Source organism: Puma concolor, chromosome A1, assembly GCF_028749965.1.
Source record: "Puma concolor isolate L17-30 chromosome A1, mPumCon1.1.hap2, whole genome shotgun sequence".
NCBI classification, from domain to species: domain Eukaryota; kingdom Metazoa; phylum Chordata; class Mammalia; order Carnivora; family Felidae; genus Puma; species Puma concolor.
The window spans coordinates 106,899,043-106,911,591 of NC_141667.1; the positions used below are offsets into that span (position 1 = coordinate 106,899,043).

Below are 12,549 nucleotides of genomic sequence, written 5' to 3' on the forward strand. Positions count from 1 at the left end.
CAAAATACTATTACACTGTTATCAACTATAATATCAACTATATGCTGTGCCTTTTATTTACATGACTTATTCGTTCCATAACTGGAAGCCTGTATCTCCTTCACCCATGTTGCCCATCCTGCCATCCCCTTCCTTCTATTTCACTTTGCATAATGCCCTCTAGCTGCATCCACGCTGTCACAAATGGAAAGATGTCATCCCTTTTTTGGCTGAGTAATACTCCACTATGTGTGTGCACACACACGCTTATGTATGTGTTTGTGTGTGGACACCACGTCTCCTTTACCCATTCATCTAGTAATGGACATTTGGGTCGCTTCCATATCTTGGCTATTGTAAATAATGCTGCAATAAACATTGGGGTGCATATATCTTTTTGTATTGGTGCTTTCGTTTCCTTTGAATAAATATCCAGTAGTGGAATTACTGAATCATAGGGTATTTCTGTTTTTAATTTTTTGAGGAACCTCTGTATGGTTCTCCACAGTGGCCATACCAATTTACATTCCTACCAACAGTGCAGGAGGGTTCCTTTTTCTTCACATCCTCACCAATATTTTGTGGGTTTTTTGTGCTTTTGATTTTCACCATTCTGTCAGGTATAAGGTGATATCTCATGTGGTTTTGATTTGCATTTCCCTAATGATTAGTGATGATATTGAGCATGTTTTCATCTGTCTGTTGGCCATCTGTACATCTTCTTTGGAAAAATGTCTATTCAGACCCCCTGCTCATTTTTAATCACATTATTTCTGTTTTGTTGGTGTTGAGTTGTTAAGTTCTTTAGGGATCTTGGATATTAACCATTTATTAGATAAGTCCTTTGCAAATACCTTTTCTTTTTTTTTCTAAATTTTTTTTTTCAACGTTTACTTATTTTTGGGACAGAGAGAGACAGAGCATGAACGGGGGAGGGGCAGAGAGAGGGAGACACAGAATCGGAAACAGGCTCCAGGCTCCGAGCCATCAGCCCAGAGCCCGACGCGGGGCTCGAACTCACGGACCGCGAGATCGTGACCTGGCTGAAGTCGGACGCTTAACCGACTGCGCCACCCAGGCGCCCCTGCAAATATCTTTTCACATTCAACAAGCTACCTTTTAGTTTTGCCAATGATTTCCTTCATTGTACAAAAACTTTTTATTTTGATAGAGTCCCAATGGTTTGTTTCTGCTTTTGTTTCCCTTGCCTCAGGAGACAAATCAAGAAAAATGTTGCTATTGCCCAGGTCAGTGACATGACTACATGTGTTCTCTTCCAGAACTTTTACAGTGTGGGGTCTCACATTTAGGTCTGTAACTCATGTTGAGTTTATTTTTGTGTATGATGTTAGAAAGTGGTGCAAATTTCTCAGCACCATTTGTTAAAGAGACTGTCTTCCCCATTATAAATTCTAACCTCTCTTGTCTGAGATGAATTGACCATAAAATTATGGGTTTATTTCTGGGCTTTTTATACGGTTACACTCATCCATGTGTCCATTTGTGTGCCAGTACCATATGGTTTTGATTACTACAGCTTTGTAGTATATCTTGAAATCTGAAATTGTGACATCTCCAGTTTTGTTCTTCTTTCTCAAGACTGCTTTGGTTGTGTGGGGTGTTTTGTGGTCCTACTCAAATGTTACTGTGACTTGTTCTAGTACTACGAAATGTGCTGTTGGTATTTTCACAGGGATTGTGTTGTATCTGTAGATTGCTTTGGGGAGTACAGACATTTTAACAATATTATTTCTTCCAATCTGTGAAGTATCTTTCCATTTGTTTGTCTTCAATTTCTTTTATCAATATTTTATGGTTTTCACCTCTATGGTTAAGTTTATTCCTAGGTATTCTGTTCTTTTTGGTGCAACTGTAAATAGCATTGTTTTCTCAATTCCCCTTTCTGCTATTCTGTTATTAGTGTATAAAAATTCTACCAATATCCGGGCATTAATTTTGTACCCTGCAACTTTGCTGAACTCATTTATTTCTTCTAACAGTTTTTTGGTGAAGTCTTCAGAATTTTCTGTGTGCATTATCATGTCATGTGCAAATAATGACAGCTACCTTCTTCCTTACTAATATGGATGCCTCATTTCTTTTTCCTGTCTGCTTGTTGTAGCTAGGACTTCTGGTACTATATATAATAAAAGCGGTGAGAGTAGATATCCTTGTCTTGTTCCTGACCTTATGGGAAAAGGTCTCAGTTTTTCACCACTGAGTATGATGTTAGCTGTGAGTTTTTCACACATGGCCTTCATCGTGTTCAAGTATGTTTCCTTTCAACCCACTTTGTTGAAAGTTTTTACCATAAACGGAGGTCGAATTTGGTTGAATGCTTTTGCTACATCTGTCAAGATGATCATTTACTTTTTATCCTTTGTTTTGTTGAGGTACTGTATCATAGTGATTGATTTGCAAATATTCAACCATCCTTGCATCCCAGGAACAAATCCCATTTGATCATGGTGATAATCCTTTTAACGTATTGCTGAATGTTGTTTGTTATTTTTTGAACGTTTTTACATCTATGTTCATTGGGGATATTGGCCTATAGTTTTATTTTTCTGTGGTGTCTTTGGAGGCCAGGGTAATGCTGGCCTCATAGAAGTATTTGGAAGCTTTCCTTCCTCTTCTCTCTCTTTTTTTTTTAATGTAGGTTTTAATACCAATTGTACAATAAGAACTCCATTAATAGTCAATTAACTGATAAATGAGCATAACAAAATACCACAGATTTGGAATCCAACACTAGATTGATACTTCAGGTGTCAATGAACAAAAAATAAATGTATTCACCAATACCACTCATTCCACTAACCACCAAAATATATCTAAAAAATACAGCAGGAAAAGTATCAAGACATGCAAGCTTTTCCAGAGCCCCAATAACCAAAGTCTCCTAAGAAGTCTATTAAGTAAAATGATAACTTTACATTTTTTCCCAAGAAAGGAAATGTTACATCCCAATACCTTCTCTCTCAGAAACCGCTGTCTAATTGCTATGAGCTTGTTGGGGTTTTTCCAGGGTTGCAGAATCTTTGTGACAATGAGGCAATGAGACAGCAATGTCAGGGGCTGATATTTTATCAGGAGATCAAGAGCACAAGCTGTGTCACACCAGGACCTCACCAGAGCAGCATCTATCCACCAGTGTACCAACGGACACTTCCATGATGGCAGCCAGAACTGCTTGACCACCTCTATCTCAGTCATTTCCCAAGACACAGGGCCCATTCAAATCATTGAGAGCCTAGCAATTCAACTAGTCCAGGCTCCAGGAAGCAGAACTACAGGAGCCTCGGAAAACTCTCAATTCTTACAATTACGGACCTAAACATTTATGAATAAACAAACTATCATCTAAGCACTAAATATATATAAGGCAGTGCCCTTGGTGCTAAAAATTACAGTGCAGAGAAGAGAGCTGAGATGCCAAGACTTGGCATTCTCTGGATCACCTCATAATGAACAGGTTAACCAGCTCCTAAACAGGTATACTAGTTGGGTAAGTGGGTAATAAATGAAACCTAAGCTTTAACATACACACACAATGATATCTAAACATTTATATGGTATTACTGTTATAAATTCATTTAAATCCCCTGTATGATGTTAAGTAATTAAAACAGGGCACGCCTTCTGATTCTTGAAATCCCACAAGATATTTATGGGCACCATTCATCACACTGCCACTCAAATGACTTTGATAACAGGAAGTCCACACTTGACCAGTCTGTCCAGTCACACCCACATAGAGAGGCGCTTCTGCAGGCATCCATCCCGTCCTTCCCAGGAAGGATAACACACACACAAAGTCATGGCTATTTTTTAATCTTTGCAAATGTAAGGAAGAGAAAACTAAGAGAAGTTTCAAGTGCCTACTTCTGGCTGCAATTTCATTTTAGAAAAAAAAAAAAAAAAACCCTGCCTCCCCACCTGACAAAATAAGTAGTTTTTCACTCATTAATAGACTGAATCACAACACACTCAATATAGTTTTTCTGCTAATTATTCTCAGAGTACCCCAGCACGTTTAGAGTAAGGAGTCACGTTTAGAGTATCTCTTCACGGGGACAGGAGTAGGATTATAACAAGGATTTTATAGTTCAATTTTAATCTGATCTTTGATTTATAGAGTCCTGTTAAACCAGCCACTCTGTGGATGGGCCCAGGTGAGCCTATAATGAGATTTATCTTCATGGATTAGGCCTGACCTATAATAATCTGCTCAGGGCTCCCTACTGCTATTTCAGCACTGAGTTATGAAAATTCATCCCTTCACTATAAACAGAACCTAGCTCAGAGGGTAATAACTCGGAGATGTATTACTCCTGGAATATAAGCACTCTTGAGACTCTGATTATAATGTCCACAGCTGAAGGCACTATTTCACAATTGAGATTACTACTTTCCAGATGAAAAAAATTCTGAACTATGGAATAATGCCTTCAGCCACATACACTGTAATCACACTCAGGAGTTCTTATATCCCAAGAGCAACACAGGTTACCAACAGTTGGTATGGTAAGCTGATTTAGGGAATGGAAGGAAGTTACAGGAAGAAGCAAGGATAAGCCTAACTTCACATTTGCTTTATCCAGAGGCTTTGATGTAAGAGTTCAACATGCCAAATAACCTTATCAACTTCACTAAAAACCTGACAAATTTACAATAGCTATTTTTCAAATAAACAAGCGAAGTTCTTTTTTTTTTTTTTAACACGACAATGTTGACTGCTGGCCAGGGTGTAGTGAAATGCACTTCCTCAATATATGAATGCATAAATCTGGACAGTGTTCATAGAAACAATATTTAGCAGAAGTACAGAGAACTTTCATAATGCTCACATCCTTTGCCACAACGATTCTACTCCAAGAAGTTACCCTGGAAACGTAATTAGAGGTGAACCAGGACTTATTAAAAGCCTGTTTAGCACCATTATCTGCAATAGGAAAAACTTGGAAATAACCTGAAGGGAGAAATTTTGAGAAATCCACACATTCAAGTATTATGCAGCCTTTAAATTATTGAGTCACAGTGGGTAAGGAGAAATGCTAACTCATAGTTGTATTCTACAACTTTTGTTAAGCAATCTATCCAAGGGCATTCAAACTGTTCCTCCATCAATATTTAACAGATCCTCTCTCAGAGTTAACTAATTGGACTTCAGCTCAGGTTTTTGTTTTTGAGCTATAAGGCTAATGAAGTATTGATATAATATTAAATGACTGCAAATAAAGTCCGTACTCTAAATAAATGCTGACATTATGCCAGTGCATTGTGAATGAGTTAAAAAGGAAAAATGCACTTTTGCATACATTTAGTGAATTTTCCCTGACTCTTCATAATGCATTTTTGCAAATGGAAAAGATGAATATTCATCAACCCTCTTTGAATCTATTACAGCTTAAATAGTTTTGTCTTAATATTCATAGTACATCATGAAATGTAATTTTTTCATTAAAAGAAATGGATACTATGTCAAAACAAGGGCCACGGAAGAAACATAAAATTATACCACTGAACCTAACAGTAAGAGTTGAAGAGCATTATTTGAAAGCACTTCCCTCTTTCAAAACCATTAGCTATTCTAGCAAGTATCTTCTCCCAGGTTGTCGTGTTGATGAATACTAAGTGAAAATGAGCAAGAAAGAAACAAGCTGGTTCACCAACCTGCAAGAGGGACAAAAAGGTTACATTATGGCTCATTATCAGGTGATCTGAGAGAAAGGGCTCATTTCCCTCCTTGCTGATAATACCACTCATCTAAGCCTGACAACCCCAAGGAAACATCTTTCTGATCAACCCCAGGTAGACCAACATCAGCATTTCCTAAGTGACAGGCACCAGACAAAGGACTGCCCATGAGTTGGCTCATGTAATCCTCACAATAACCTGAGGAGGTTACAACCATTAGCCTCTCTTCACAGATGAGGAAACCAAGGCTTACACAGCTATTAAGGACTAGAGAGTGGAGATGATCTCTTAACCACTCTGCTTTCCCCCCTCATTCCCTTTTTCCAACTTAATCACTAAGGTCTACTTCCTGAATGTACTTTCCATGGTTAACTGCTCTCTGGCTTGAAGAGCTTCTTGATTAGGCCAAACAATATAAACCTGAGGCACCTGGGTGGCTCAGTCCGTTGAGCGTCCAACTCTTGGATTCAGCTCAGGTCATGATCTCACAGTTCATGGGTTCAAGCCCTGCATCGGGCTGTGCACTGACAGCACAGAGCTTGCTTGGAATTCTCTCTGTCCTCTCTCTCTGACCTTCCCCACCCCCTCTCTCAAAATAAATAAACATTTTTTTTAAAGTTTAATAAATAATGGGGCGCCTGGGTGGCGCAGTTGGTTAAGCGTCCGACTTCAGCCAGGTCATGATCTCGCGGTCCGTGAGTTCGAGCCCCGCGTCAGGCTCTGGGCTGATGGCTCAGAGCCTGGAGCCTGTTTCCGATTCTGTGTCTCCCTCTCTCTCTGCCCCTCCCCCGTTCATGCTCTGTCTCTCTCTGTCCCAAAAATAAATAAAAAACGTTGAAAAAAAATTTAAAAAAAAAAATAAATAAATAAAGTTTAATAAATAAATACAAAAAAATAACATAAGCCTAAAAAGTTTATCGCAGATTAAAAATGAGCACACAAACAAAAAAACCAACAACCCATTCTAGGGCATTGAAAACATACAGAAAGGAAATATTTTCACTTCTGCATTCTTCAAGTCCTCAGTGGCCACCTACTATGTGCCAGCACTATTCTACGTCCTGGGAAGACAGCTGGGAACACAGAAAATCTCTTTACTCTCATTAATTTTTCATTAGAGTAGTTAATAGATATGTAATAAGATAAGCCAATCATGTAGCATACTGAATGGGGATAAAGCTAAGGAGTAAATCAGAGTGTCCAGCATGCAATGTGGGGGAACTGCTTCAAACAACATGGCCAAGGAAGACCTCAACAAGAGAAGATGTATTACGGGCATGAGCAGAGGAGGCTCAAGATTCAAATCAAACAGAAAACAGGGGAAAAACACTGTAAACTAGTTTTTACCATGTTTCTACCATCTGTCCATTACTCCAAAGTACAAAAGAAGTGAGGATTTCATTTGAGGGCCACATAGATTATTTTTAAACTGTAATCACCAAGGCTTACAACCTTATTTTCCTACAGAAAAGTAAGTTACCACTAGTCCTGCTTTTGTCTCTTGAAATTTCCATCTTTCTTGCCAGAAAGCAGCATCTGTATAAATCCCCCTGCTTTTGACAACTCTGACTTCTTTGATAAACTACCCATGTGTGTGGGGAGGGACAGAAAGATGGAGGAAGCAAATGGGGAAATGAGTTTTCCCCTCTTCAGATTAATGTATATGAAGTATACATCTGACACTTCATCAGCACTCCCGGCTGGTGTCCCAGCAGGCGGACACTGGCTAAGCATGTATCCTGCCAGCTACCAGGCTACTTAGGATGAATTGGCAACGTGCCATTTATCTGAAATGCCCAATGTGTCTGGGAGAGGGAGCACAACTACATTTAGCATTGCCAAGGAAAACTAGATACTTCAGGCTAGGAATTAATCTCCTCCTTGAGAAGGTAGTTAGCATTACCCTCAAGCGTGCCTATGGCATTTAAATCACTATAGGTCATGCATTTACTAAAATTCATACCTACCAAACCACGAGGCCTTCATTTATATCTTACTAACATATCAATACCTCTCAGGTTGAGAGTCTGTACTTTTCAGAAATGTTTATTGTTGTGTTGAACAGGAAATTCTGTTTTATCAAGTGCAGCGCTGTCATTTGGACATAAATCACTTGGATTCCAGTTTTTCCAATTTTTCCACACTTGACGACACACATTGCTTCAACTTACTTCTTCCACGGACCCACAAAACAGTGAAATCAACAGAACCATATCAGGTCTCCTTACAAGCATATTAACCACATTTTCTTGAATGTGGACAGTGATCCTCTCTTGACGAACTGGGTCACCCTATTTTTTGAGTGGCTGATGTGAAACTACATGGAATTTGGCTCATCACATGGACTTCAAGGCTAATGGCAAATCTAACACACAGAACGACAAAAACAAAGAGGTATTTAGATGGATGGTCTTATTAGGCCACCCATTCCAGCACACAGCATTGCAACATCACTCTTGCCTTGCAACTAAAGCCATCTGTCACTTTGTGGGAATAATTATTCGTTCCATCAGCCATATTTATTGAATGCTTCCCACGTGCAAGGAGTTGTGCCAGGAGCAGTGAGGTCCAGATTCAGAGGAGACAGGAATTCTGCCCTCAAGGAGCCTGCAGTCTAGCAGCGGGTATCAGGGACCAACACAAAGAACTAAAACTGATGGTGCACAATGGTAAACAAGAGTCAGGAGAAAGGGTGATTTATAGCCCTGAGATGGGGGGGGGGGCTCTGAGATAGGGGAGCAGGGAGGGAGGTGGCAAGGGGATTGAGGATAGTGGCCTGGAAAGAGGGTCAGGGTGAAGCACACTGTACTGTTCAGAGCACCATGCTAAACATCGCTTTTTGAGAAGGAAAAGGGAAAAAAGGAAAAAGGGAAAAGTAAGTTCTAGTAAGTGGACATTTCCACCTCCGGAGCATCAGTCTCTATCACTACAGAGATAGATAGTTGTAATCAGGAAGATAATTTAGATGTCATCCAATCCAAGAAATAGCAAACATTAACCGTAATGGTTCTGCAAAGGGTATCCAAAGCCAACAAAGTCATTAACCTGGACTGAGTGACATACCGAAATCAGCAATATGGCCAGAAACGTGGGCAGATCGCAGAACTATGAGGAAAATAAGATGGTACTCTGCCTGGCAGCTCTCCTCCAGCTGCCACTGCTCTTTCGACAATGGAACAGGAGGGCGGGCGCAAGGGGAGAGGACTTGGTCAAACAGCCCGCCAACAGTTTTCCTTAAACTATAATCAGGAAGCAGTGAAACCTCTAAAGGAAAGATATGATGAGAGTTACATTTTAAACTTTCACTGTCCGGCATAAATGGTTAACCATAGTCTGGCTTCTGTACTCAAGCTTACCCATAATAGGTTAGCAACAGAAGTAATTACACTGCTAACATTTGAGACTTGTTATGTGCCAGGTACTATTTTAAGTTTGCTCTCGATGGTATTTTAGCACTTTTTCTAGTTTTGCTCTCAAGCAAACAGTGGAAAAACTTGCAGGGCAGGTAAGCCAGTAATTTAATGACACTTTGCTAAGAATCTCATCAGACAGATTTTAGAGAGTACTCTTTTGTATTTTCTATTAATGGCTCTCTTTATCTTTTTATCTTATTCCCAAGCCTTAGGTCACCTGACATGTGTTTTAAGAATGAATGAATCAACTTCTGTTTCTGACTATGTGACTACCAGTATTACATAAGATATATTCCCTTTAACAGTGCTTTTTAATCAGAATAATTTACTTGGCAATAAACAATACAGGATTACTATCTAAGTGTTAAGAGTAATATTGCAGTGACCAAAAAATGCTTCTGTTTAAAAAAAAAAAAAAAATCACTGGGGCACCTGGGTGGCTCAGTTGGTTAAGCGTCCAACTTCAGCTCAGGTCACAATCTCGCGGTTTGTGGATTAGAGCCCTGTGGATTTGAGTTGGGCGCTGTGCTGACAGCTTGGAGCCTGGATCCTGCTTAGGATTCTGTGTCTCCTTCTCTCTCTGCTCCTACCCTGCTTGCTCGTTCGCTCTCGCTCTCTCTCTCAAAACAATAAACATTAAAAAAAAAAATTTTAAAGCACTAATTCTGAGGAATTTCCCTCTTTGCTTAAAAAGTAAATGCTTTCAGTAAAATAAGCTTTTAATATAATTGCCCAAGAAGAAAAACTAAAATTGAACTTGGGGATGGAACGAAGGCAAATTCTAACTACTATCGTTGTAAACATACCTTTAAATATAAGTCTCCAAATTTTCATGAGAGGAAAAAGATGAACTTTGATTTGAAAATCATAGTCAAGGGGCGCCTGGGTGGCGCAGTCAGTTAAGCGGCCGACTTCAGCCAGGTCACGATCTCACGGTCCGTGAGTTTGAGCCCCGCGTCGGGCTCTGGGCTGATGGCTCAGAGCCTGGAGCCTGTTTCCGATTCTGTGTCTCCCTCTTTCTCTGCCCCTCCCCCGTTCATGCTCTGTCTCTCTCTGTCCCAAAAATAAATAAAAAAACGTTGAAAAAAAATTAAAAAAAAAAAAGAAAATCATAGTCAATTTTGAAGTCATAAATTTTCTGAAAGACACTTTTTTAGGGATAACTATTCACTATGTTCATAATCTTTATTATTCTAGAAGCAAAATCAGGGAATCCCGAAGTTGAATTCCAGAGACTGCTTAAATACCTCTTTTCATCTTGCAGGTACAGCTGAGTTGATACAATCTGAGAAACTAAGTGATCTGCCCAAGTTTATACAGCTACCCAATGGCAAAAGCAAGACTAGAATCTCAACCTAAATCAAATCTCCCTGATTACTGAGTGATTCTCAAATATCCAACTTATTCATTACCAATGCATAAGATTATAAGGCACCGCAATGCACTCATTTATTATTTGCATTATCATCAGTAAAACATGTTTAAAAACCTATTCCCATACCATACAACTCTACCACTAGAGCAAAAGTAACTTGTACCGACTTCTAGGCTGTGCCAAAGGTTTAAGTAGAGAAGTAATACACCCAGGAGAAAAAAAAAAATTCTAGTAAGCATTGTGATTGAAAATAAAAATGAGGGGCACCTAGGCAGCTCAGTCAGTTAAGCATCTGACGGGCTCAGGTCATGATCTCACGGATCTTCAGTTCAAACCCCACGTTGGACTCTGTGCTGACAGCCCAGAGCCTGCAGCCTACTTTGGATTCTGTGTATCCCTCCCTTTGTCCCTCCCCTGCTCAGGCTCTGTCTCTGTCTCTGTCTCTCTCTTCAAAATAAACACTTAAAAAAAAAAAAATTTTTTTTAAAGGAAAATAAAGATGAACACTGAAAAAACCGGAAAAAAAATTCAGGAGTCCAAACTACTAACATATATACAAACATGGGTGCCACGTGCCAAGGGGTAAATGCGGATCGAGTGCTGAGGTTGGAATAATCACCGTTTTCAATTACTACCAAAAACAAACAAACATACAAACAAACAGGTGTCACCAATGGATGAGAAATCTAGGGGAAATTTTTGACCAAATATGTTCACATGGCCTGAAATCTATCTCTCTACAGAATGCTTATCGTTTGCAAGAGGAAAAAATCAAACTAGGGTGGAGAAATTAAACACTGCCATGATGGGGGCGGGGGAGGGGGGGGTTGGCAAAATTAACATCACAATGAAGGGCAGACCGACTTCAGGGGCCTGCAGGAGGCAAGCCCTGAAAGGAAACATCACCACCCATGTCCTATTCTGGCCTGGAATGCAAAATGTGACTTTCCCCAAGAGGAAACATTACACATATCAAACACGTGTAATATGAGAAACATTACATTTTTTTTTCATTGGGAGGAGAACTATAGTCTTCAAAAATGTCTGTGTCATAAAAGGCAAAGGAAGGCTGTGGCAACCTTCCAGACTGATAGAGACTAAATAGATATGACAATTAAATGCAATATATGACCCCAGACTGAATCCTATACTGGAGGCTGAAGAAAAATGCCATACAGGACATTATCATGCCAATTGATTAAACTGAAATACAGAATGGAGCATACATAAAAGGCTTATGGCAGCCATAAATTTGCCACTGTTCGTAACTGTGATAACAAATGGCCATAATACAAACAGTTTACTCCCAAACAGTTCAAAAAATTATCTGAGTGTGTGGACATATATATGCATATACACACATAGGTATACATCTACATCGACATATATACAAGGAAAGAGAAAAAGCACATGATAAAGCGAATTTGGCAAGAGATTAATAGCTGAATCAAGGTAAGGACCCACCATGTTCTACTGATTTTTCATATTCTTGCAACTTTTAGTAAGTTTGGAATTATTTTCAAATAAGGTATTTAAGACAAAAATCTCACAAATATTTTCATTTCTTTTGAAGGAAGAGGGGAGACAGTCAAGTAGAAACAAACGGTACAGATTAGGTGGGAGGGATGGAGACAAGCCTTGGAAAAAATTAGCACACTCAGAGCAAAATATTGCACATTGCCAAATCTGTGCTTAACGTTAAATGTGGTTGTAAGTTCAAACCTAGTTAAAGTCAATAAACTTAAAATAGTCCCCAGGGAGGTGGGGAAACGGTATCACCCGATGCTCTGCTTAAAGAGGCAGAGGACACTCACCAGGCTGGCGGTGAGCGAGGGCGCAGACTGGCCCAAGGCCTGGCTGCGCATGCGCACGAGGTTGGACGTCTCCGCTGAGGTGGCCCAGGCCTGCCCTGCCACGGGGTTTGGAAGCAGGTACCGCCCTGTGGGGGTGAAACAGAAGACAGTGTAAGCGGCAGGCAAAACATCAGTAATTCTGTGGTAAGGGCCAGTCCCTTCTTGGCCATCCTTCTAAACTGCTTCTGTCACACTCTTTACATTTATTAACAGCAACAAGGGTAATGCT

At 39.8% G+C, this 12,549-nt stretch overlaps 1 protein-coding gene across 6 annotated transcripts in view; it reads right to left on the reverse strand.

Annotated features, from left to right (window-relative positions):
• MAST4 (microtubule associated serine/threonine kinase family member 4) overlaps window positions 1-12,549 on the reverse strand; it is a 567,430-nt gene that overhangs the window by 380,728 nt on the left and 174,153 nt on the right. For all 6 annotated transcript variants that reach the window (XM_086699818.1, XM_025923864.2, XM_086699814.1 and 3 more), the window contains exon 3: window positions 12,282-12,406. In XM_086699818.1, the coding sequence (XP_086555944.1) occupies window positions 12,282-12,406 (125 nt within the window). The remainder of the gene's footprint in view (window positions 1-12,281; window positions 12,407-12,549) is intronic.